General features: G+C 40.9%; 1 protein-coding gene across 1 annotated transcript in view; it reads right to left on the reverse strand.

Annotated features, from left to right (window-relative positions):
* The window catches only part of CACNA2D3 (calcium voltage-gated channel auxiliary subunit alpha2delta 3), a 1,008,438-nt gene that overhangs the window by 699,122 nt on the left and 285,536 nt on the right, over positions 1-23,780 (reverse strand). Inside the window, exon 4 of the mRNA XM_027835883.1 lies at positions 18,443-18,502. Within this exon, the coding sequence (XP_027691684.1) occupies positions 18,443-18,502 (60 nt within the window). The remainder of the gene's footprint in view (positions 1-18,442; positions 18,503-23,780) is intronic.

Below are 23,780 nucleotides of genomic sequence, written 5' to 3' on the forward strand. Positions count from 1 at the left end.
AGCTCTCCAAAGCTCTAAATGGCAAAGAAGGTGCCAACCTGCATCAGTGAAGGGAGTTTACTTGACCGGGAGTTGCGTCTACTAAGAAAAACCATAGCTCAGTGCGCTATTCCTGTGGATCTTATTTCTTGTATTTCATGGTTTACGTGATTTGTCCACATGATCTCATTATGTGAAGCATCTGGTACACATATGATCATCCCCTGTGAGGAAGGTGCCACAGAGATTATTATCCCCATTGTACAGATGGGGAAACTCAGGTTATGAAACCTGAGGTGGCTTACTCCCAGTGCTGTCAGAGCTGATTAATTCCTTTGTTCTTGGGCTCTAATGCCTGCCTCTGACCATGCCACCGTCCTGTTCAAAGATCAGCATGGCCTTCTTATTGCTTCGAGCATGACACACATTCCTCAAGATGACCCAGAATGCTCCAGGATCACTGAGTTGCTATAGTCCAGCCCATACATGGGGAAGAAGCCTCTCCTGCCCAATGGAAGAAGTAGCCATCCAGCCTGGGTGTGGAGAGCTCCTGGAGAGGGGAGATCTGCAGTCTCTGGAAGAGCCCGTGACACTCTGGGATGCCTCACATGGTGAGGAGGCTTTTCTGAGCATCAAAGTGAGGGTCCTCCCTTCCACCCACTAAGCTCATTCTAGCTTCTGGAGATAGGGAAAACAGGCTGCCATCTTCTTTCATGTGGCAGACTCACAAATACTTTTGTTTGTTTGTTTGTTTTGGTGAGGCAATTGGGGTTAGGTGACTTGCCCAGGGTCACACAGCTAGTAATTATCAAGTGTCTGGTCTGAGGCCAGATTTGATCTCAGGTCCTCCTGACTCCAGGGCCAGTGCTCTATCCACTGGGTCACCTAGCTGCCCTCCCCCCCCCACAAATACTTTTAAAGAAAGGCCACTCAACCACACCTCGAAATCCTCTCTTCTCCAAGATAAACATCTCCAACATCCATAATCATCCTCATGTGGCAACATCTTAAAATCCTGCTCCATCTTGGTCATCTTCATCTAGATGCTGTCCAACTTATCCAATTTCTTCCTAAATGGAAGTCACCTAGAATGGAACAGACTTCTCCAGGGAGGATATGCTCTGGACAAGGACAGGGTCCTTGTGGGGTTATCTGCCCTCACCCTGGACACTAGGAACATTTCATTACAGCCAAACGTGTCATTAGTTCTCTTGGCCACCAGGGCACACTTGGGACTCATATTGAGCTTGCAATCCATTGCAATCCCCAGATCTTTTTTTTTTTTTCAGATATACCACCATATTTTACTTGTGGATCCCAATATTTTTAATCCAAGTGTAAAGATTTGTATCTATCCCCATTCAGTTTTATCTCATTGTATTTGAGTTAACTTTCTAGCCTATATTTTTTGGGGGGGGATTCTATCACCATCAACAACAACAACAATAATAGCTAGCATTCCTAAAGTACTTGAAATTCTGCAAAGCACTCATTTAATTCTCATAACAAGCATGGGAGGTAGTTGCTCTTATTAACCCCATTTTACAGATAAGAAAACTGGAGCTGAGAAAAGTCCAATGACTTGCCCAGGGTCACACAGCTAGGAAATGTCTGAAGTTGGACTTAAACTCAGGCCTTTCTGACTCCAGGCCCAATACTCCAATGACAGTACCACTGAGTTGCCTCCAGTATGGTAACCATACTCAGCTGTGTGTTCTCTAAAAATCTGATAAGCTTTCCATCTATATCTTCATCCAAATCTATTTTTTAAGTCTCAAATGTTTACCTCTAATATATGACTAAAAACAGGCTTAGGTTTTCTGACATCTGAGTGCCAGGCAATGAAGTGTACTCTGGTGCTGCTGTTTTATTTTGGTTTCAAACACAGAAAAGCAGGCTCTTTAATTTGATGATCTAGCCCAGCAGACATACACAGAAAAAGAACAGTGTACCACTGGGAAAAAAGGTTATTCATAACTCAGAAAATTTCCTCAGACACTTGCTCTGTAAGAGGAGAATTAGGGAAATTCATAGCACTGTAAATTGGCATCATTTTACAATGAAAAGCCATGGTACATAAATCACCACTATGGATATTTTCCATAAAGCCCACCATGAAAATCTAAGTAGAATAAAATATGCAATCTAACCACATCATTGTATCATCATCATTGATCCTTTTCCAGGATGAAGAAGGAATCAACAAATCTTTGAAAAACATTGTACCCCCTACCCAGCCCCAGGGCTGTCTGCAGCTGAGGTTTATCACTGCTCTTCCTTCTTCCTTTCTTCCTCCCTCCCTCCTTCCCTTCCTTTCTTCCTTCCTTATTCCAGCCTTCTTTCCTTACTTTCTTTCCTCCTTCCCCCTCTCTTTTCTTCCCTCCCTCCTTCCCTCATTTCTTTTCTTCCTTCTTCCTTTCTTCTTTCCTTCCTTCCTTCCTTTTCTGCTTTCTTCTCTCCTTCCTACCTTCCTCCCAAACAAAACCTGTAGGATGGTAAACTCCCTTTCTGAGCCACCTTCCCACTTCTCCTTTGGCAAATAATGTTGATAGGATCAGAGATCTAGACCTTAAAGAGACCTTAGAGGTCACGGGGCCCAGTTTCTTTCCTCTCATTTTGCAAATGAAGAAATGAAGGCACAGAGAGGTTACTGACTTGCCCAGAAACTTTGAGTCCAACCCTCTCATTCACACATAATGAAACAGAACCATTGAGAGATTAAGGTAAATGCACAAAACCCACAGAATCACCAAAAAATAAACCACATTTATTGAAATGCAATTATCATCATATTAAAAAACAATTAGCACCAACAAATTCACAGATCCTGGGTCTTGAGCCCCTGATCTAGAGATATGCTAAGGATCCAAATGGAGACACGGCAGAGGTATATGTACCCTAAGCAATGTGGGTACACCCTGCAGAGGGGTAAATTAAGGCAGCCACGCCTTAGCCTGGATGACTCTGGTCCAAAACTTGCTGAGAAACTTTCTCTAGCTCAGGACTTCTTAACCATGTTGGTGTCATGGAGCCCCTTGGAAGCAAGCTAATGAAACTCGTGGTCCACTTTTCAGCCTTCTTGTTGTTGAATCATAATTGAATAAAATACTAACCTTCAGTTAGATGTTGATGATAATGAAGTTGTAATTTTTTTTTCCTATATAGATTCTCAGACCCCACAGAAACCCATCCACAGACTTTTTGCAGTCCAAGGATCCTCACATTAAGAACCTATGTTCTCAATCCCTTGACATTTGGTGCATTCCCAACAGAACACGAATGTCATCCGCTGGTCTTCCTGTCGTGATGGTGCCGCATCCTTTTCTACAGAGATATTTTATTCCTCTTTTCCTATATGCTTTTTCATAGGTGATACTGCAGTCAAATTATGCCTACCATGGCACTCTATTACCTTCACAGTAGTTAAAATCACTCTTAGAGATATTTCCCCAAAGCCACCCATGAAGTATAAGGGAAATAGAATAGGCTGTCTAGCAGCAGTTGTACTTTGTGGGCCCCTTCAAGTTTAACAAGGTGATCTCCACTTTTAATCCTTCGTGGGGCTCCATGAAGAACCAATTCTTATGGTACTCCATGAGTCACAGCCATGTGAAGTATGTCTACAATGCAATGTAAGTAATGTCATTCATTCACAATGAATGAGGCACCGGAGATCCTCCACAAGCAATGGTTAAAACTCTTGCCTTCTCCTTCTTGCTGCCAGAAAGGAAGGGGAGCAGAGGGGCTGGCCAAGATGCACATGACTCTTGTACGAACGCTCACTTCTGGTTCATCAGCTCATGAGCTCACGGTTCCTCAGTCCATCAGAAGACGCGCCATCGCCATCATGGGCAGAGGTAGGCTGATCAAATTTCCACACATGGTTGGATGGGAAGCAAGCAGAGAAGAGCTGCACATGCTCTAAGGACTAGGAAAGGAAAACACACAAACCCACACACATTCCTATTTTAAGATCTGATTCTCTCCCATTGACCAATACCACCTTACATGTTAAAGAGAAGAAAGAAGATGGACTCAAGACCAGTTTTTAGGATCCTAGACCAAGAGGCCTTTAATCTATCTACATGCTAATTTCATAGTGTTTCCCAAGAACCAAATATTCTCTTGAGGAAACTAGAAAGAAAATCGGGATCATTTCCTACAGAGACAACAGACTGGATCTTTCCGTTCTTGGCTGAGTAAAAAGGATCACAGTGAGAGAATATTGTCTTCTAATGTTTGTCTTTTTGACAGATACAAGAAGAGCCTCAGAACCACATGGGTGGGCAAGCACTAAACCTACTCAGAACCTCTTTCAGTTTTTTCCCAGCCTTGGATAAGCCAACCAGGGTAGGCCATCCCCCCAACCCAAATATATCTATACATTCCCGTGAGTCCCCATTTTCCTGAAAACACAAGAACATAAAGCATCTACTTTGTGCAAATGATCGAGGCCCTGTTGCTTCTGAGACACACGAAACTCACATAAGGTCAAGTACAGAAGGGATCCCATGTAGTATAGGGGAAAGAACAACAATAAAGTGAAAAGTACTTCGTAAATTACCTCAGTGAGGAATCACTGAGTTCCAATTCTGCTATATTCTTTTCCAGTATGCTGGAAACTCTAGGGATGCTTCAGCTTAAAAAGGGATCAGATCACGCCTCCCACAGAAGTCCATGACACTGGTTAGCTCCAGGCCAACAGCTTCCAGCGAGGGCAGCAGCTGGAGAAAATATGCTCACAGCTGCAAGGCATGCATGACTGTTCTCAGCCTGCCACACACCTGCACCTTTGATCCCTCTTGACCTCACAATTGTGATGGCCAGGTTTTCCTAACAATTGATGATCTGTGCGGTGGGATTCTGAGCAGATGCGGGTCTATTTATATCCAGCTCACTGCCAAGAAGATACTTCTGTTGGAAGATATGCAAAATTTGGAATACAGATGCATAGATTATTATCACAGTATGACAAGATTAGGGGTGGAGTAGTAGTATGGCAGGGGTGGTAGGGTGCTGGGTGATTAACAGTCATGGGTCCCCTGGATCCAGATTATTTACTGGACCCATAGATTGTTAAACTCCAGGATTCTTTTTTTCTACAAGGTCACTCGATCCCTGGCTTGTACTCCTACTGAAATAGCATGTCGCTTCCTCTCCAGACCTTACTCTTCTTCAAGTTTCTTTCACTCAAAGCCATAAGCATATTTAAATAACAGTTGAATCCAATCTGATAAAAGAGTACCAAAACAAAGTAAAAGACATTTTGCTGTAGAAAGCAATATTCTGTTTACTTTATACATCTTTTAGTCTCTCTCCACCCATTAGAATATAAGCTCCTTAAAGGCAGAGATTCATCATTGTGCATCTTTCAATTCCCAGCACGTTGGACAGAACCTCACATAATAACCCCTTAATAAACATTGGATTGAACAGAATTGACCATTATTATCATCTTTAATATATTTTTATTGTTTGGTTTTTGACAAGGGGGGATATACACACACACATACATACATACATACATATATGGGTATACATACATACACATATATACACATACATACACACATATGTACATATAGATATACATATATACACACGCGTGTGTGTAGTGTCTATATGTGACTCTTAACGATTTCATTTTTGTCAAAAACACGACAATCTTAGGTTGCAAACTCAATCATTCTCAAAACTTCATTCTCTCCCAACTCTCTCAACCCACATCTAATCTGCTGCAGCTTGTACCTTCCCAATATCCTCATTTTTCCCTTTTCTCTACTCATACAGACATTTACCCTATTTCAGGCTCTCATTACTTCTGTCCTAGACCACTACAATGGTTTCTTCCATCTTGCCAAATCCAGCCACTCTCTTCTCAAATATTTCACAAAGCCACCACACTTACATCCTTAAAGCCCCAGTCCATCTATGCTCAAGAAATTTCAGTGACTCTTTATCACTTCTAAGACAGTAGTTCATAATCTTTTCTATGTTATAGAACCCTTTGAAGCCTATGGGCCCCTTTTCAGAATAATATGTTTAATACTCAACTTAAAATAGATTAAAGAAAAATAATTTTATTGAAATCTAGTCATATGAATTTCGTAACTTCACATATCTAAGGTTAAGAACCTCTAATCCAAGATAAAATACAATCTCCACTATTTGGCATTTAGAGATTTTCAAAACTGGGTTTCAGCATAACTTTCTAGAATGATGACACATACATACATACACGCACACATCCTTCATACAGTCTACATTCCAATCATCTGATGATCAATGTGCTGTTCCCTATACACAATGCTCCATGTCCCAAATCCATGTCTTTGCAGAGTCAGTCCCCCAAACCTTCAATATTCTCCTTTTCCAATTGTAGTTCCTGGGACCCTCACCTCCCATAGAACCTCAGCTCAAGTGGTACTTCCTATTGTTATTTCAGCATCTTTCCAATTCCTCCCCCATGTCTTAATGTTAGTGATTCTATAGTGAGCAATGCAATTATTACAGTTTGTTTCTGAGTTCTTGCTTATGATATTTCATATTATTGTTTTCTCTTTTTTTGTAATTTTCTAAAATCCATAGATTTATATACAATTTTGGAGGTTTTTTGTTTTGTTTTTGCTTACATGTTTTGTCATTTTTTTCTTTTTCTATAAGGTTGTTTTCCTGAAGATTTGTGGTTGCTATTCTTATTTTGTTTTCGAAAGCATACTATGCATCTCAACTCTCTGGAGGCCCCGGTCTCTGACATCTTGCTGTAAGTCTACTGCACTTTATTTTTAGCTCAATAATGACTATTTATGGAAAATAAACCTGTAAGTGATCATTTCACAGTTTTTAGTATCACATTAATGTAGATTAGAACTTAAGAAATAATCAGCTTTCATAATTCAAATGAAAACCAATTTAATTAAAACATTTCAAACACAGAATTATCATTTAGAGGGTATAATAATAATATCAAATAGTATATAGAAATTAAATATCATTGTCCTTATTTTGTAGAGGAAACAGAGGCTCAGACAGCTTAAATTATTTGTGCAGCTACCACAAACCAAGTTGGCAGTCAGGCTACATTGGACCTCTTGTCCACTAGCATGGTATCTGGCATATAGCAGTCATGTAAAAAGTGCTTATTCATTGATTTGCTTCCAGACTACTACCCTTTATGTTACCATTTATTATTTTTCTCATCTCTGAGTATTATATGGCTATATTTTTGCATAGCAGATAAAAAATTATTATTGCTGATATCATCATCATTATTGGATTAATTTTGACATTTCTAAGAATATTTATTTCAAATTATCTCAAGAAGAAAAGTACTTCAAATTATTTCCCAGTCATTTCACACTAATTAAAAATCATATTATAAAAGATATTATAACCAAATATAAAAAATTATTCATTAAGTTAGAAATATTTAAAAAGAATGCTAAAAATAAATAATACATTTTTCAAAAAAGATCAAGCTGGGTTAATATCAGACATGCAAGGATGGCAGAATCTTAGTGAAACAAAAAGCAAAATAGTTTTATTAAAGGTAAAAATTGTATTTTATTAATTGATGGGAAAGAGTCAAAATACCATACTTGTTTGTTATTCTAAAAAATGCTAGAAAGCATAGGATGAAAGGATCTCTCCTTAATATGATATAAAGATAATAATCTAATAAAATAGCAAAAGCTGGGATTACTTGTAACAAGGAAACACAAGAAGCTTTCCTTCTATGATCAGGTCTTGTGCAAGGATCTCTACTGTCATTACGACTGGTATGATATTGGAATGTTTTATAGAACAATAAGTTAAAAAAAAAAGAAATCAAAGGCACACACATTGGCAAAGATGGCAATATTTCAATGTGTGGATGATATAATGTTCCACTTAGAACATCCAAGAAAATAAGAAGAAACGGAGATGCCTAATGAGCTGACTGGCAAATTAGCTGAATGCAAATTAAATCCATAGGTCATCAAAATTTCTATAGAAATAGAAAATAAGAAAAATAAATCCAAAGAAAAGTATAATTTAAAATTACAACAAAATGTCTTTGTATCTATAGTATGATAAAATATATTGCTTACATAAATATAATTATAAGGCATTATTTAATAAATAAATCAATATTTAAATAATTGAATAAGTATTCCTATGTTCATGAGTGATATATAGTAATGATATATATGTGATATATGTTAATGATGAAAACATTATGCAAATTAATCTGAAGCTCTGACTTTATACCAATCAAAATGGCAATGGAATAATTTACAGACAAAATAAAAATAAAATTCACATAATGCATGCTTTCTCTCATAACTGAGATATTGTTACCTGAGTCTTCTACAACAATAAGTATTAATTTTACTGTGGTAGTGGAGTCTGTATGCTGTAAATAATCTCTATTGCTTCTGTGCATAATTGCATATGCCCAAACAATACATAGACTGTGTGAATCACTTGGGACAGAAAATGGTTGTGATGTAGTTTCATTTTGTGGCAGCAACAAATGTGTGCTTCCTTGGACACTAGAATGAGCCAGAATATATGAACCCGATCATCTAAAACCAGACTGAGTTGGTTTCCTCACCTTTAGTTCATTTTCCGTCAGATGAGTACTAGGTTTTGTGTCATATGCCCAAGCTACATTGCTTCTTTATATTGTGCTTTTAATTCTATGGTTTTTAAGAAAAGCTATTATTCCAAGGAAACATGAAAAAAATTGCAACTCTTAAAGAGTACACTTCAATGACTATTAGAGATATTATAACAATTGTTGGTGTATGGAAGTCAAGTATTTCAAAGTTCAAGCCCATAATGTAAAAGAATCAGTCATGCTAAAGCACAATCAAGTATGGTCAAAAAAGTAAAAAATACCAAGAACTAACAACTATTTTCACAAAATGGCCTAGCTAATTTTCAGAAAGCTGGAAAAGTCTTTTAGAGGAGCCTGGAAGCCTGAGATGTTGTTATGGATTGCTCTGTGGTACAACATAAACTTTAAAAGTGGGAATAACATTAAGATGATCTGAGATAAGAGGAAAGCTAACCATTTACATAAAGAAAAAAAAGAAGCCTGTCAGAGGCAAGACAATAAAAAGATTGGAATGGCAACATTTGGAAAAAGGTCATTTTGGCTAATGAAAATTTTTTTTTCCATTCATGGCGATACGAAAACCATTGTCAAAAATACTCTAAATGAGAAATGAACATCTTCATTGGAATGTAAAATATTAACCCAAAAATGTTTTGGGTACCTTTCTATTTCCAATGAACCCAGAGTCCTTAATAAGAAAACCATTGTCAAAAATACTCTAAATGAGAAATGAACATCTTCATTGGAATGTAAAATATTAACCCAAAAATGTTTTGAGTACCTTTCTATTTCCAATGAACCCAGAGGTCTTGTCTCCAATAAGAAAATTATTGATTCTGTGAAATATGTTGCTATGCTGAGAAACAGATTTGTTGCAGAATTAGAGTTCTCAAATGGTGAAAGAGTTCTGCAATATGACTGTACAGCACGCCACATTTCTCAAAAAGTTAAGTTATGCAAGAGATAGAGATAAACATGTTTTGGCAGCTTGGAAACTTACCTGATTAAAATATCATCAAAAACTTAAGGGCCATAATCAAGGCTAGACTTGGAAAAATGGACTTTTCATCAATGATATATTTAATACCTTAACATGATAAAACTATGCTTCTATCATGAAAAATTAATGTATGTATCAAAATGTGGCATCATCAATGCTAAATCAAATAAAACAAATGATTGCAGTAAAAGGAGGGCATAATCAGAGGTGTGCAGGAATTAGCTCATGAGAGCCAATTATTAAATTTTCACTGTGAGCTTTATTTAAAACTCAGAAATCAGCAAATGCTACAAAACAGAACTTTGTTGATTTCTAGACATAAGAAAGTGATAGAGAAAATGAAATAATGCAGATTAAACTGAAAAATGTCTTCTGAATTTTTTTCTTAGAATAGAGAATTGTTGAATGTATACCAGTACACTCCTGCATATAATGAATATTAAGTTTTTTCATGTAAAAAAATAGCTCTAAGCTTTATCATATGTCAATAAATTTAATTCTTTTTATTTTGTCCTAAGTGATTTTCATACCACAGTAGTTATATTTGTGTTATTTCTGGAGGATTTTGTTCATCTTGGGGATCACATTTTAGGAAAGACATTTGCAAGAGAAATCAGTTCAGCAAGGGTCGTAATGGGGAGGACCCTGAAGACCAGACTACGTGAAGATTGGAAGAGCTGGAGATATTTAGACTAAAGAGGATTTAGAGAAGAACTGAGAGCGATCTTTGAGTATTTCTTGGTTGTCCCATGGAAGAATTATATTTCTTCTGTACAACCAAAGGTGCCTAAAATAATCTAAGAGCAATATGGAAATGTTTTAGAATATGAGTGCTCCAAAAGAACAATGGCCTACCTTAGAGGTGGTAGTGGAGGTCTACAAATGAAGGGGAGGAGGGAATAAGCATTTAATTGCCTCCTATGTGCCAGGCACTGTATTAAACATTTTCTAAATATTATTTCATTTGATCCTCACAACAATTCTGTGAAGTAAGTACATTTTACAGTTGAGGAAACTGGGGCAAACAGAGGCTAAGTGACTTGACCAGAGTCACACAGGTAATGCATGTCTGAGGATGGAATTGAACTCAAGTCTTCCTGACTCTAAGCCCAGAATTCTATGCACTATGGCACCACCACTGACCGCTGAAGCCTGGTTAGCCTCCTGTTAGGTATGCGGGAGAGGACATTCTTGTTTTGGAATGGGTATGGATCAAACGAGATGACCCCTAAGGAGAGAGACAGAGAGTGAGAGAGATTTGGATGTGTGATCTCAGCAAGGGCACTTCGTTTAGCACAGATCACAAACCCCTGCCCTGCCACCACTACCCAGACAAGCTTTCCCATCTTGTATGACTAGTGCCCGCATTCTCCCATAAAACCTCCACAGAGGGTCTACTCAACACGCTGAGGGCTATTACTGAGATCTTCTTTGGTGTGCTCCGCTGGATGACATGGGCTCTCCATCACTTCTTTCTCTGTCATTTGATGACTCATCCACACCTCTTTCTGGACCTGTGCCCTTTTGGTGTTTTGCATGTGCCAGTTTTTGTTGACAATGATCACCTCCATATATACAAAAGCATATGCAGACACAGTCACACTCACATACCTGACAGACAGTGGACACCATTTCTGTGTGCTGAGAGGTGGAAAAATTGAGCTTCTTGTGTGCTGACTATTTCCCCAAAATTCTCAGACTTCACTATTAATATATGCAACATGGTACCATTCAACCCCATGGAAAATGGCATTTTCTGCCATGTAAAAGGTACATGTATGATGTTGTTGATCGTGGTGGTTGTGGTGACGTTGATGATGATGGTGATAGCACAGGGCTTGATGGATAGAGAACAGTCCCGGGAGTCAGGAAGTGCTAGAGGCAAGTGCCACCTCTAAGACAAAATGACTATATAACACTGAGCAAGTGACTTAACCTTTCAGTGTTTGAGGCAATTCTTTATACTATAAATTGTTGAACTATACACACTACTCATCTGCAATTACCAATGAAATCACCAGCCAAGTCTCTATCCTTATTTATTTTTTAAGCAATATTACAAAGAACTCTTCTGTGCCTCTGCTACCTGTAGCACCCCAGGCCACTACTAACCTTGCCTACCCTTAGTTCTGGGTGTTTCACACCTCTTAGAGTGAGTCCAAGATGTTGACTGAGTGATCATTTTTTAACCAAAATCTAAAAGGATTTGTTCTGTAAAACTTGGACTCAGTCAAAAGGCAGCACCCAAAGACCTAGCGGACCACATGTGGCCTTGAGGCCACAGGTTCCCCACCCCTACCTAGAGACTATTCACCTTAAGCCTTTTCCAAATAAATTGTTTAGATATGTGGAAAGTTATTGCTCAAGGGTTGTAAAGAAGGAGGAGAGAAAATCTCCACAAATCAAGTCATTGTTTTGAGCAAGAAGCTTGGGCCTCTTTCTGATGCAGAGGACCTCTCTGAGATAAGCTGATGATAATTACTTGTTTCTCTTTTGGATTCCTTCTGTTATAGATCACCACCACCACTACCCCAATTTTCCAGAAATTATCCCATCTGAGTTTCGTGTTGGCCCTATGAAGCACGTAGCTAAGGTGGAGAGCAGTTAAGTGACTATCTTATGTTCATATCTAGTACATGGCAGAGGGAACATTTGAACCCAGGTCTGACTTTCTCCAAATCCAGTGCTCTACCCACTAGGCCACATTGCTTTCCCAATGGGCTCAGGGTCACACAGTTAGGAGGTGGTAGAGGCCAGGTTACGGACTATATCTGGAGCTCTAGAAAATACATTCTACCACCTCTCAAACCTGCCCTTTCAAAACTGCACAGGCCACAGCTAGTAAGTGTTAGAGGCAGGATTTGAACCCAGCTCTTTTAGACTCTTAAGTTGAGTATTCAATGCACCCTACTACATCACTTCTCAGCTAAGGCGGGACACAATGAAACCTCAGGCAAGCACCATTTACCTTTCCAGTGCACTGGAAAAGTGTTGACTACTTCCCTGTCTCTTAATTTCCCTGGAATTCCTTCAGGAAGAAACCTGTTTTGGAAAACACTATTCAACATAAAACACAGTCAGGAATACCTTCTCAGATCCCTTGTTCATATCTCCAGCACCAACCTGACTTTCATTTGCTTCATTTCCTCACCTCATCCAAGGCACGTTCTCTTCTTCTAACAGATGGCTTTTGAATCAGAAAGCAAGAACATCCCCTGATTTGCTTGGCATTGGTCCCCAAGGCCTAATTCTCACCCCCTCAGTCTCCCCAGAACATCTCATGTCACAAAAATTATAGAAAATGGGAACTTTGAGGTACTAAGGAAATATTAGCAAGCGTAACAGAGTTCTTGGCCAAGAGGGTCAAGAACTAATCAGGAGCTGCTCATCTCAGCCGCTAGATTGCCCCCAGCCTTCTCTCTAGCTCTTCCACCCCCAAAGCTCTCAGGAGGAATGCAAAGCCCTGATGACTGCTTTTCTAAGACAGGCATTTGCAGTTTGGTGATAACAAGGGCAGCGTCTTCTGGGTAGAAACACTTGCCCTCCCTGCCCTCCACTAAGTATGAGATCCGTCAGTGTAGAGGACCAGAAGGGAAATGCTTCAGTATATAGAATCCTCCAACATTGGGATTGCTGATTTCCCTGGCCACAACTGAATGCTGGCACTTGGCTCCTTACAGCAGATTTTTTTTTTTAAATGTGTGTATGTGTATGTGTATGTGTGTCTGTGTATGGGGGAGGGGGGGTGCGTGCGTGTGTGTGTGTGTGTGTGTGTGTGTGTGTGTGTGTCTATAGACTGAGTACTGAATGTGGAGCCCACCAGCCCTGACTGAATCAAAGTCCTTCTTTTGCCACTTAGTGGTTGTGTGACCCTGGGCAAGTCACTTAAAATCTCAATGCCTCAGTTCCTGATGATACACCATAACCTAAAGTGAAAAAAAAGAGAAGTTTAAAAAATATTACCTACATTTTTTAGAAGATAATGAGAGATTTAAGGTTCCAAAACCTTCAGTTCCCTTCAGAATCTGGGGACACTCCAACCCTGTTCATTTGCTCTTGGATGTGGCTTCCATGTTAGGATAAGGAGGAAAAGGATGAGCATAAGAGCAGCATAAGGTGACTAGCCCAGGGTCACAGAGCCAGAATGTTCCTGATGCAGGACTTGCATCCAGGACTTCTGGTCCTGAGGCCAGCTCTCTATGCCACAGCCCACAGCTGCCTTGCAATACAAAGCATACTAAATGCACAAGAATTTCAGTTGATTATAAAACGTTCTCTAAGACAGTAAGTTGCAGAGAAAGCTCCAGCCTGCATCAGTAGATTGAGTTCCTTCATCTAAGAGTTTCCCATAGCAGTGAAATCCCCAATCCAGTCCCCATTCCTATATAAAGCTCATTTGAACCAGGGAAGGGCAACCAGGACTTTCTACAAAAACATCAATTTTAGAGGGTGCTAAAAGCACCAGTACTTTGATGGCTAGAAAAACGAATGGAGTCTACCACCTCCTTAGAAAGATGGGTTAAAAAAAGAAATCTATGAGAAGTGCCTCCCCACCACCACCATGGTTGCATCACCAGTGAACACTTCTGCCCAGACCTGCCCTGATCACGTTGTCTCCTCCTTCTGCAATAGCCTTTCTAAGAGCAGGCAAGGGGAGGGGCTCTTTAGGGCTCCTGGGGACCACGGGGGTCACATTCTCCCAGCTGATTTAAAGATGCATTGTGTAAACTGCCCCATGTCAGTGTGTGCTGCCTCAGGAACAAAAATCAATCATTGTTAGCCACAACTCTGTTTTTTCTGACTTTTTCTTTAAGCAGGAGAGGTTGTCCAGTACTCAAAAGGCACTTGTAGATTTAGTGAAACCAAGACCTCAACAATGTGAGTGCGTGTGTGTGTGTGTGTGTGTGTGTGTGTGTGTGTTTTCTTTACATTTAGCAAATTTGCTTTCAGCTTCATTCCTTCCCCTCCCTCCCCCTCCTGAATATTTCCACCAAATTATCCTGGTCATTACTTCATATTGAGCAGATGAGATGATGAGATTTTTGATAAAGAACAGTGCTCAGCCAGCATGGGTTGCCAAGGGGTCGTTGGAACCAAAACGAACAATTGATTAACTCTAATGGACCATGTCAGTAATAAACAACCAAGACTGACTGGGCCCAAGATCTCACTGTCCAGATAATACTGCCGACACCCCATGGCTTTGACCTGACCACTCAAAGCATCCATCCTTTGCATCAAAGCTCCGGGGTCTCAGGCTTTTCTTCCAAAACAGCAGAGTTGCTATTCCCAGTGACTCCACCATTTCACTGAATCTGACTAAAAACCACTCCCCACCAAAGCAGTCTCTCCTCTTCTTTGAGGTCTAGAAATTGAACTGCATGTCCATGATGCTTATGGAAATAGATTCATGTTGTCTCCTTTTTGAGGCCACATCTGTACTCAGAGCTCCCCTCCCTTTCTCTTTCTCTCAATGCAAGTTTTGACTGAACACAGCTAGGGATGGCAAGGAAGAAGAGGTGGCAGATCAGAGAGCTTTATTCCCCAGAACTGGAAACTCTCCCTAAAGACAGAAATCCACCTTTTAAAGAATATTTTAAGGTGAAGGATTCACTGGGTGGGTGGGGGAATGGGGTTGTAGTTTCTATGGCAAATCTAGCTGCTGATGCCTTCCCCCAAAATGGCACCTTGTAATTATTCTATGCATACCTACATATGTCATCCATGCTGTCTCCTCCAGTAGAAGGTAAGCAACTTGAGGGCAGCACTGTTTCCTTTTTTTATGCCTAGTGCTTGACCCATTGCAGTGCCTTAATGAATGTTTGTTGACTGACTGATGGGAAGCTACTTGTGCTATGGTGAAAAGTTCTCAAGAACAGCATGTGAGTACGGGGAGTATCATGGAGTGAGTGTTAGGGCAGGAGATTACGAAAAGCTGAGTTCTAATTCTGCTTCTGACACTTCTTACTGGTGTGACTTTGAACAAGTAAGTCATCTATGCTGAGTTTCAAACTTGCCAGGGTGACTAAGATGTTAGAGTTCTGAATGATGCTCCGGGCCAAGGGCTCCTTAGTGGGGTAGTTCTACTACATTCTACCCTTCCCAGGAGCCCTCTCAGAGCCAGGAAGCACTGTCCAGGCACCGGCCACACAGGACTGATCACTCAGACCCAGAACCCAATGGTGACAGGGACCTCTATTTTAGAAGTGAAGTTTGTGGAGGGTGTGGTGATTGTAGTAGATATGCTGGGTTCTTCAGGCTCCCTGGCTCAATTCCAAAGTCTCCTTCAAATCATACATATCAACAGCAGTAACCAATGTTCAATGCCTCTAAAGACTATGCTTATCTCCAGTATGTCAAGTAATTCATTGTCCAGGTAGTGACTGATGAAGAGTTGCTGGGAGTTGGGTCCAACTATGGGCCCGAAGTCATTCCACTCATTCTGGGTTGACCCATGCCATGTACATCCAACCACTGCAAGATAATTTCACTCTAGGACCTCAGGGTTCTTGAGATTATGCTGAAGGAGCAGGTTTCTTTGGTAATGTGGACAGGCCTGATGAAGCCTATGAGGCTCCGCACGGGATATTAGTTAGGGGGTCTTAGCCTATCCTTTGTTGAGAGAAACTCTAGAGAAGAAGCCAATTCTATAGGCCCTTGATCTACTGCAATATGAGTGAGAATAGAAGGTGTACAAATTACTCTGAAGCTATAATTCTAACTCCAGGGCATAACAGGATACTTTGGGGGACTCAGGGAAGTCAGTGCAACACACTGGAAAGAACACTAGCTCTAAACTCAAAGTCATTGGGTTCAAATCCCAGCTCCATCACTTAGTACCTGTGCGACCTTAAAAAAGTCATGCCAATACCTTGGACCTTAGTTTCATCAACTTAAAAATGAGAGTATTTGACTTAGTGGCCTCGGGAATCCTTTAGGGCACTAGACCCATGACCCCAGGATTATGAATGGGTAAATTTTGAAATGTCAGGGGTCACTTTAAGGGAAAAAATAAGTTTGAGTCTTCACCTCAATTGGGAGACTAGAGAGGAGGGGCAGGGGTGAGGGAGCATGGGACTTTGGGTAGCCCATCAAGCCAGAGAAAAAAAGTCATCTTCAGTCCTGGAATTCGGCTTAAGCCCCCAGGGACCAACCTTTCCATGGTTGTGTGGTCCAGGCTTGTTGGAGAACTGGGGAGAAGCCTAGGATTCGACTGGGTGTGTGCTGCCCCTTCCCCACCATCGAGGGTTTTTATAGTTGTATCTAAGTTTTATTTTAAAGCTTCAATAATGAGAGGCAGAAACAAAGCAAATTCTCAAGGAAACCAAAGCAGCTTGCCAAGAAGCAACAGGCACATCGTCTCTCATTTTCTGCACTCTGCAGAGCACATTCTTCTTCTCTTAAAGAACAGAAGAACTGAAGGAGCCGATTTCTTTTTTCTTCCTAGCTCCACCACTCTCCAGCCAGGACCAGAGCAAGTCGTTCCCAGAGGAACAATCATCTTCATACGTGTCGGTCTTTCCTGGGACATGAAACCAGAGCCTCCGAAAGCAGCTCATTCAGCAGTCTCACCTCTCCAGACAGCATGTCAGGCAGTGCTTTCTAAAGTTCAACTAGGTCAGATGCTAACACTTCTGTAATTGTGGCCCCGGCATTTAGCAGTCTAGCATACAGTAGGCATCTACTCAGTACAAGTTGCTCACTTGATGAGTGAAGACCCTCCTATCATGTGAGCTCATTATAAGTTACTCTATCCAATAGCAGCATCCTGGGGAGTTTGTCCTATGACCCACTATGATCCAGGGAGCCCCAATCATGCTTCACATTCCACCTGAGTCATCCTTTTTCTCCTCTGGAGCTATAATCAAATGAATTGAATGAATCAAACAATCCTGTGACTGTTACTAGAAGTGTATGCCAATCAGCTCTTCTATGGCTCAACTCACTATCCTTGTTGATTTCCCAAACCAACACTTTCCTAGATGTGTTCAACTTTCATAATCCAGATAGCCATCAAACCATGTCACTGTCTGTACAATGCTGATACATATCTTCTCCATCCCTGGACCAGACCTGTTCACATTAGACCTAGATCTATGTCTCCTTACCCTCTTGCCAGTTCCCAAGGCCCAGTCTTGATGGATGAATCCATGAGTACAACAGATCGTGTTTCATTCACCATAGCTAAATGGCCCTAGATTTATACAGGAGATCTCTAAATGCCCAGAAATTGAGCCTGATCTTGTGAGAATCCAAGGCCACCACTTCCCATTTATTAACCCTTCCACTCTGCTGGGGACATGGTCAGCAGCGAGGGCCTGAATGGTACCACAGGGAAATGAAAGCTAAAACCTCCTCTTATGGAGGGATCTTAGCTCCAGATGCACTACAGAGTGACATCTCTAACTTTGGCACCATGCCTCCACGTTCGGTATCTTTCCTAATCCCACACACACAGAGACACACATACTTCAGCTTCTTTTTGTCTATTGTCTTCCCCTTTAGACTGTAAGCTCCTTGAAGGCAGGGGCTATCTTTTTTCATATTTGTATCCCCAGCCCTTAGCACAGTGCCTCACACATAGTAGGTGCTTAATAAATGGTTATTGAGTACAGACTTGTGAAAGAATTAATACACTGTTCAAAGGGCTTAATTTACTGCCAAGTAGTACCATGGGAATTGTCTGAATCAGGCTCATTGATTCTGTCACATGTCAGGGATAGAGATAAGAACCATTCATTTCATTTCTGGCAGCATTCTTTACAACCTCTCATGTCTATCATCTTCATAATAGCTGCATGGAATTCCACTTCTGATAACAAAGGACCAGTAAAAAAAAAAACTCAAAAGTTGGCCATTACCTGTAAGTCAGCATCAAATTCATGTTTCAGGTGAGCCTCCTCTGCAGCTTCCACAAGACGCTAGAACAACAAAAATCAAAACAGGGTCAGGAACATGGCACGGTGAATACTTTGTCTGAAAATCTGGGCATCAATGTGAGTAATATTGAAAAGCAATATGGCGGAGCCCTCATCCCAGGTAACTTACATGAGTGTGTGTGTTTCATCTGCTCTAGCAGAAAAACTACCTTGTCTTTGGTTTGCCCTAACAATTACCATAATGTGGTGTGAAAATGTAGAGCCAGGAGACCTGGGTTCAAATTCTACTACTACCATGAAGTACCTGGTCACCTTGGATGATCAAATAACCTTACTGCACATTTGTTTCTGGCTTAGACAAAATCACCTCTAAAGGCCCTTCACAATCTAAAACTAACTCTGAGAGGGGTGGCTACTATTTAAAATTATTATGACCCTTGGATTAAAACAAAAAGGATCAGAAAACAATCCCTAGGATTTTTTTAATGAGATTTGATGAAACCTTCAAAAATCCATATTGCCCAAAGGCCTTTACAGCCTACTAGAGAATTCATTCAGTTTTAGTTTGAAACAGATTATGAAACAAGTCAGAGCAACTTCCTGCTGAGCCAGGGGTAGGAGATCATATTGTTTGTTTTTGTTTAAATTTCATTCCTTGGGATTGCAGGTTCCTAGACGTAGGAGAAGAAGCCATCTTGGCCAACCCCCTCAACTTAACAGGGGAAGAAATGATGCCCAGAGAGATAAAGTTACTTAGGACCAGAGATGGAGAGAAGGAAGGCACCTTAGGGATCACTGGGTCCAACCCATCACTTTATAGATGAGAAACTAAGATCTGAGCCTAGATCTTCCTTACTCCATGTCCAGAACTCTATGTGTTATACCACATTGCCTTTCAAGGGCTAAGATAATCGTTTAAGATCAGTCCTTTCTCTCTCTCTCTCTCTCTCTCTCTCTCTCTCTCTCTCTCTCTCTCTGTCTCTCTCTTTCTCTTTCTCTCTCTGTCTATCTGCCTCTGGCTCTCTCTGTTTCTGTCTCTGCCTGTGTCTCTGTCTGTGTCTGTGTGTCTGTCTGTCTGTCTGTTTGTCCCTCTCTCTCCCTCCTTCTCTCATAAAGAAAATCTTTATGATAAAAATAAAATGATACCCCCTTCTACTTCTACTTCTACTTCTATGCCAATCATCTTCAAGTTACCTGGAAGCTTCAGAGCTCGACAGAGGCGATACAGCCCTGACCTCTAGTCGGGAAGCCCTGAATTAGCATTCTGCCTCAGAAACTGCCATCTAATCTGTAGGGTACTACACTGAGCACTGTGCTGGGCATAGGCACAAAGGAAACAGTATCTGCCCTTGAGGAGCTTACATTCTACTGGAATAGGATTCTCCTTGTTATTTTTTACTTAAGATACACGGTCTCCAGACTCCAGTCATTTATACTGACTGTGCCTCCTGCCTGGCATACTCACCTTCCTCTCTCTGCCTCCTTGGCTTCCCAGACTTCCTTCAAGCTCACCTTCTGCCAGAAGCCTGTCCTGGGCCCCTTAATGCTAGCGCCTTCCCTCTGTGGAATTTCTCCAATTTATCTGGTCTATATTTTGTTTATATATAGTTGTTTGCATGTTGTCTCTGCGAGCTCCTGGAGGTCAGGAACTATTTAATAAATACTTATTGTCACATCTCTAAGCCTCTAAGCCTCAGTTTTCTCAGTTGTAAAACAGAGATGGGGCACTAAGGTAGTGCAATGGATAGAGTGCTGGCCCTGCAGTCAGGAGAACCTGAGTTCAAATCCAGCCTCAGATACTTACTAGCTGTGTGACTCTGGGCAAGTCACTTCACCCTGTCTGCCTCAATTTCCTCATCTGCAAAATGAGTTGGAGAAGAAAATGGCAAACCATTTCACTATCTTTGTCAAGAAAACCCTTACTGGGGCCGTGAAGCACCAGACATGATTAACTGAAAACAACGGCAACAAAATGAAAATTTAAAAAAAAAAACAAAACACTGCAGTACTGACCTCCCAGAATGATTTCAAGGCCTATATGAGATACTGAATGTAAACTTCTTGCCAACCTCAAAGTGCATGTGAATTTAAATTATTATTATTGTTATCGTTACTATTTATTTAGTTGTAACAACTATTATTTGGAGTCAAAGGGATTGGGTTTGAAATCCAAGCTCTCCTACTACTTACCTTGGAAAGGCCCCTGGACCTCCCCAGGCCTCCATTTCCTTATCTGAATAATTCAACAATTTCAATTGTACTAGATAATCTTTAAAGACCATTTCATCTTTAAATCCCATCATGCTTTGAGAATCCTCTGGAGTTAACCAACCTCAGAGAACATGGCAGGGGACCAAAGGTAGCCGCTTGAATGATTAATACATTCATGCTACTGCTACTGCTCCAAAATCACCTTGATTAGAATGGCTCTTCCCATGAAGAGATGTAGTCTGGAATTACTTAGGAAATGTCCTTTTTGGACCAAATTAGATTTAATTGAAATTCCAATGATTCAGGAAAGGGCCCTGTTTCAGGAATCCTTGGTTCTCCCATAGCTCTCAGGCCAAGAGAGATCATTCTGTTTTTCACATATTTACTCTTGTAGGCTTGGCAATCCTTAACTTTACTTCCTCACCATAAAACAAAGCTGAATTTGACAGGCCAGTATTAAGAAAATTGCTGTGTGGGGGTTAAGAATTATGAGACTACAAACCTACCACATGCCTTCAATAGACAAAATTTATCATTCAGGTTCATTAAAGAACAGGCCCTGAAGGGGTGGAAGCAGCTTCCAGGGCTCACATTCATTCATTCACCCTTTTACTCACTCACTCACTCATTCATTCATTCACTACATACATTTATTTTATCATGTATTAGCTTGCTCACTTACTCACTCATTCATTCATTCATTTATTCCCTTTTACTCTGATCGAGGCAATGAGGTAAAGCTTGCTGCCTCCCTCCCGCCAGAGAGGTGATGAATTCAAGATATAGAATCAGAAATACGTTTTTAGATATGGCCAATGTGGGGATTTCCTTTACTTGACAATGCACATTTGTTATGAGGATTTATTTTTCTCCTCAGTTGTAGAGGAGAGGAGATTGGAGAGAGAGAAAATAAATCTTCATTAATTAAAAATAAATTTAATTTTTAAAATCATGTTCAGTCATCGTTCAGTTATTTTTCAGTCACTTTGGGAGGTCAGCACTAGTTATTATTAACTTCATTTTGTTGTTCTTTTGGCAGTTCTTTTGGCAATCATGTCCAACTCTTCATGACTCCATTTGGGATTTTCTTAGCAAAGATACTGTAATGGTTTGCCATTTCCTTCTCCAGCTTTTTTGACAGATGAGGAAACTGAGACAAACAGGGTTAAGTGACTTGCCGGGGTCACACAGCTAGCAAGTGGCTAAAGCTGGATTTGAACTCAGGAAGGTGAGTCTTTCTGATCCCCAGCCCAGTGCTCTATACACTGGGCCACCTAGCTGCCCCCAAATCATTTAGTCACTCATTAAGTTGCTCTAATTATTCATTTTTCCAACTAATAATTATTAAGCATCAAATATGTGTTAGGAATAGTCAGAGATGGAGTTTCCATTAGAGAAGACTAGAAAGTGTTGTATTTGGAGCTAAAAACCTAGGCTCGTGTTCCAGCTGTGTCACTTACTACCTATAGATTCTTCAGAAAATCATCTATCTTCTCCAGACCTCAGTCTCCCCACCTGTACAATAAAAAACTTGAACTAGATCATAAAATCATAGTTTATGAACTGTATGGGACACGAAAGGCCATCTAGTTCAAATCTGCTTTTATAGATGAGGAAACAGGCACAGAGAGGTTAAGTGATTTTCCCAGAATCACATAGGTGAGTTCTAAGACCCCTTCTAGCTCTAAATCAATGATTCCCTAATACTTCCGGGGAACCAATAAGTAGATAAAGAAGGGAAGAGGTCAAACAGGCCAAAGGCCAGACACATTCATGAGACCTTGAACTAGAAAGGTGCCTTTGCCTGGGCAGGGTGCTGGAGGAGGTCCAAATGCCTTGTTTTCTTATGCTCCATTCATGGAAAGGGAAGAGAGGATTTTCACATACACACACACACACACACACACACACACACATACATCTTCAGCCAGACAGAGACTATGCTTGGAATGCTTTGAAAGAGGCACAATTCTTCCTAAACTCCCCTAAGTAACCTGAGGCCCCAGATTTGTGGTTTCCTTGCAAGAAGAAGGACTATGACCCTTAGGACTGTTCATTATGGAGATGTAAAAAATTCATCTTCTTTCAAGCCAACAAATCTATTTCAGAACATTAAAGGGGGCCAAATAAACAACCTCCAGTCTCTTTCCATGACCATACAATGAAAGGAGCTGTCAGAGAGTTGTTGGCACCAGAGGAAAGCAGAGATTTTGTTCACCCATGAGGTAGCAATTACCCTTTGCCCCACCATTATCACTATCAAAGGAGATTTCTCATGCCTCCACTGGACTGAGGGACAAAAGACCTGGGTTCGAATCCTGCTTCTGCTGCTTAGCTGTGGAACCTTGAAAAACTCACTGAACCTTTCTGTGCTAAGTGTTGGGACAAACCAGTCAGGTTCAGACCCAGGATCCAGCCCTGGAAACGCTGCATTGCACCACTCCACTCCTAGTCCTGAGCTATTTAGAAAGACCAATCAGTGGCCTGAGTTAGAGAAGCCCCTAATTCCACCCTGTGGTATTCTGTGATTGCAGTAACTCATCTGCCCTCCTCCTCATTGACCCTGGATATGTCCAAGAGCAGATACTCTCATGGCCTGGCTCCTACCTGCCTTTCTCGGTTCAGAAGGGTTTTCCTAGCTCAGGGCGCTAACCTAGGCAAGAAACACGTACTCAATTGAAGCCCAGAAGGAAATAGTTTGGTACATTGCGTACAGTTGGGAAAACAATTGGAATGGTTGCCATTGTGGGCCCCAGAGGACAGGGGACAGGTGTGGAGTGTGGCTAGTGGCTATCTGATGGTTTTCCCTTTTAACCAATTATTCTTGTTAACAGGATATCCAAACTCTGTTGTTTATATACTCCTGAAGGTCTGCAAGTGCTAAATTTACACCCTGAGGACAAGACCCAGTTGACCTGCCCTAGTTATGGTCCCATAACTAGTTAATGATTCCACATTTGTGCCCTTCAGACAAGCTGTGTTGTATTCAAAGTAGCTGACTTGAGAGGCCAGCTGGGAGAGTGGAAAGGACACTCACTTAGGAGTCTCAGGATCTGAGTTCATATTCTGACTTCACCACTTTCTACCTGGGGCATCTTGGGCAAGTCCC

This window comes from Vombatus ursinus, unplaced genomic scaffold (genome assembly GCF_900497805.2).
Source record: "Vombatus ursinus unplaced genomic scaffold, bare-nosed wombat genome assembly UNPS02014817.1, whole genome shotgun sequence".
NCBI lineage: Eukaryota > Metazoa > Chordata > Mammalia > Diprotodontia > Vombatidae > Vombatus > Vombatus ursinus.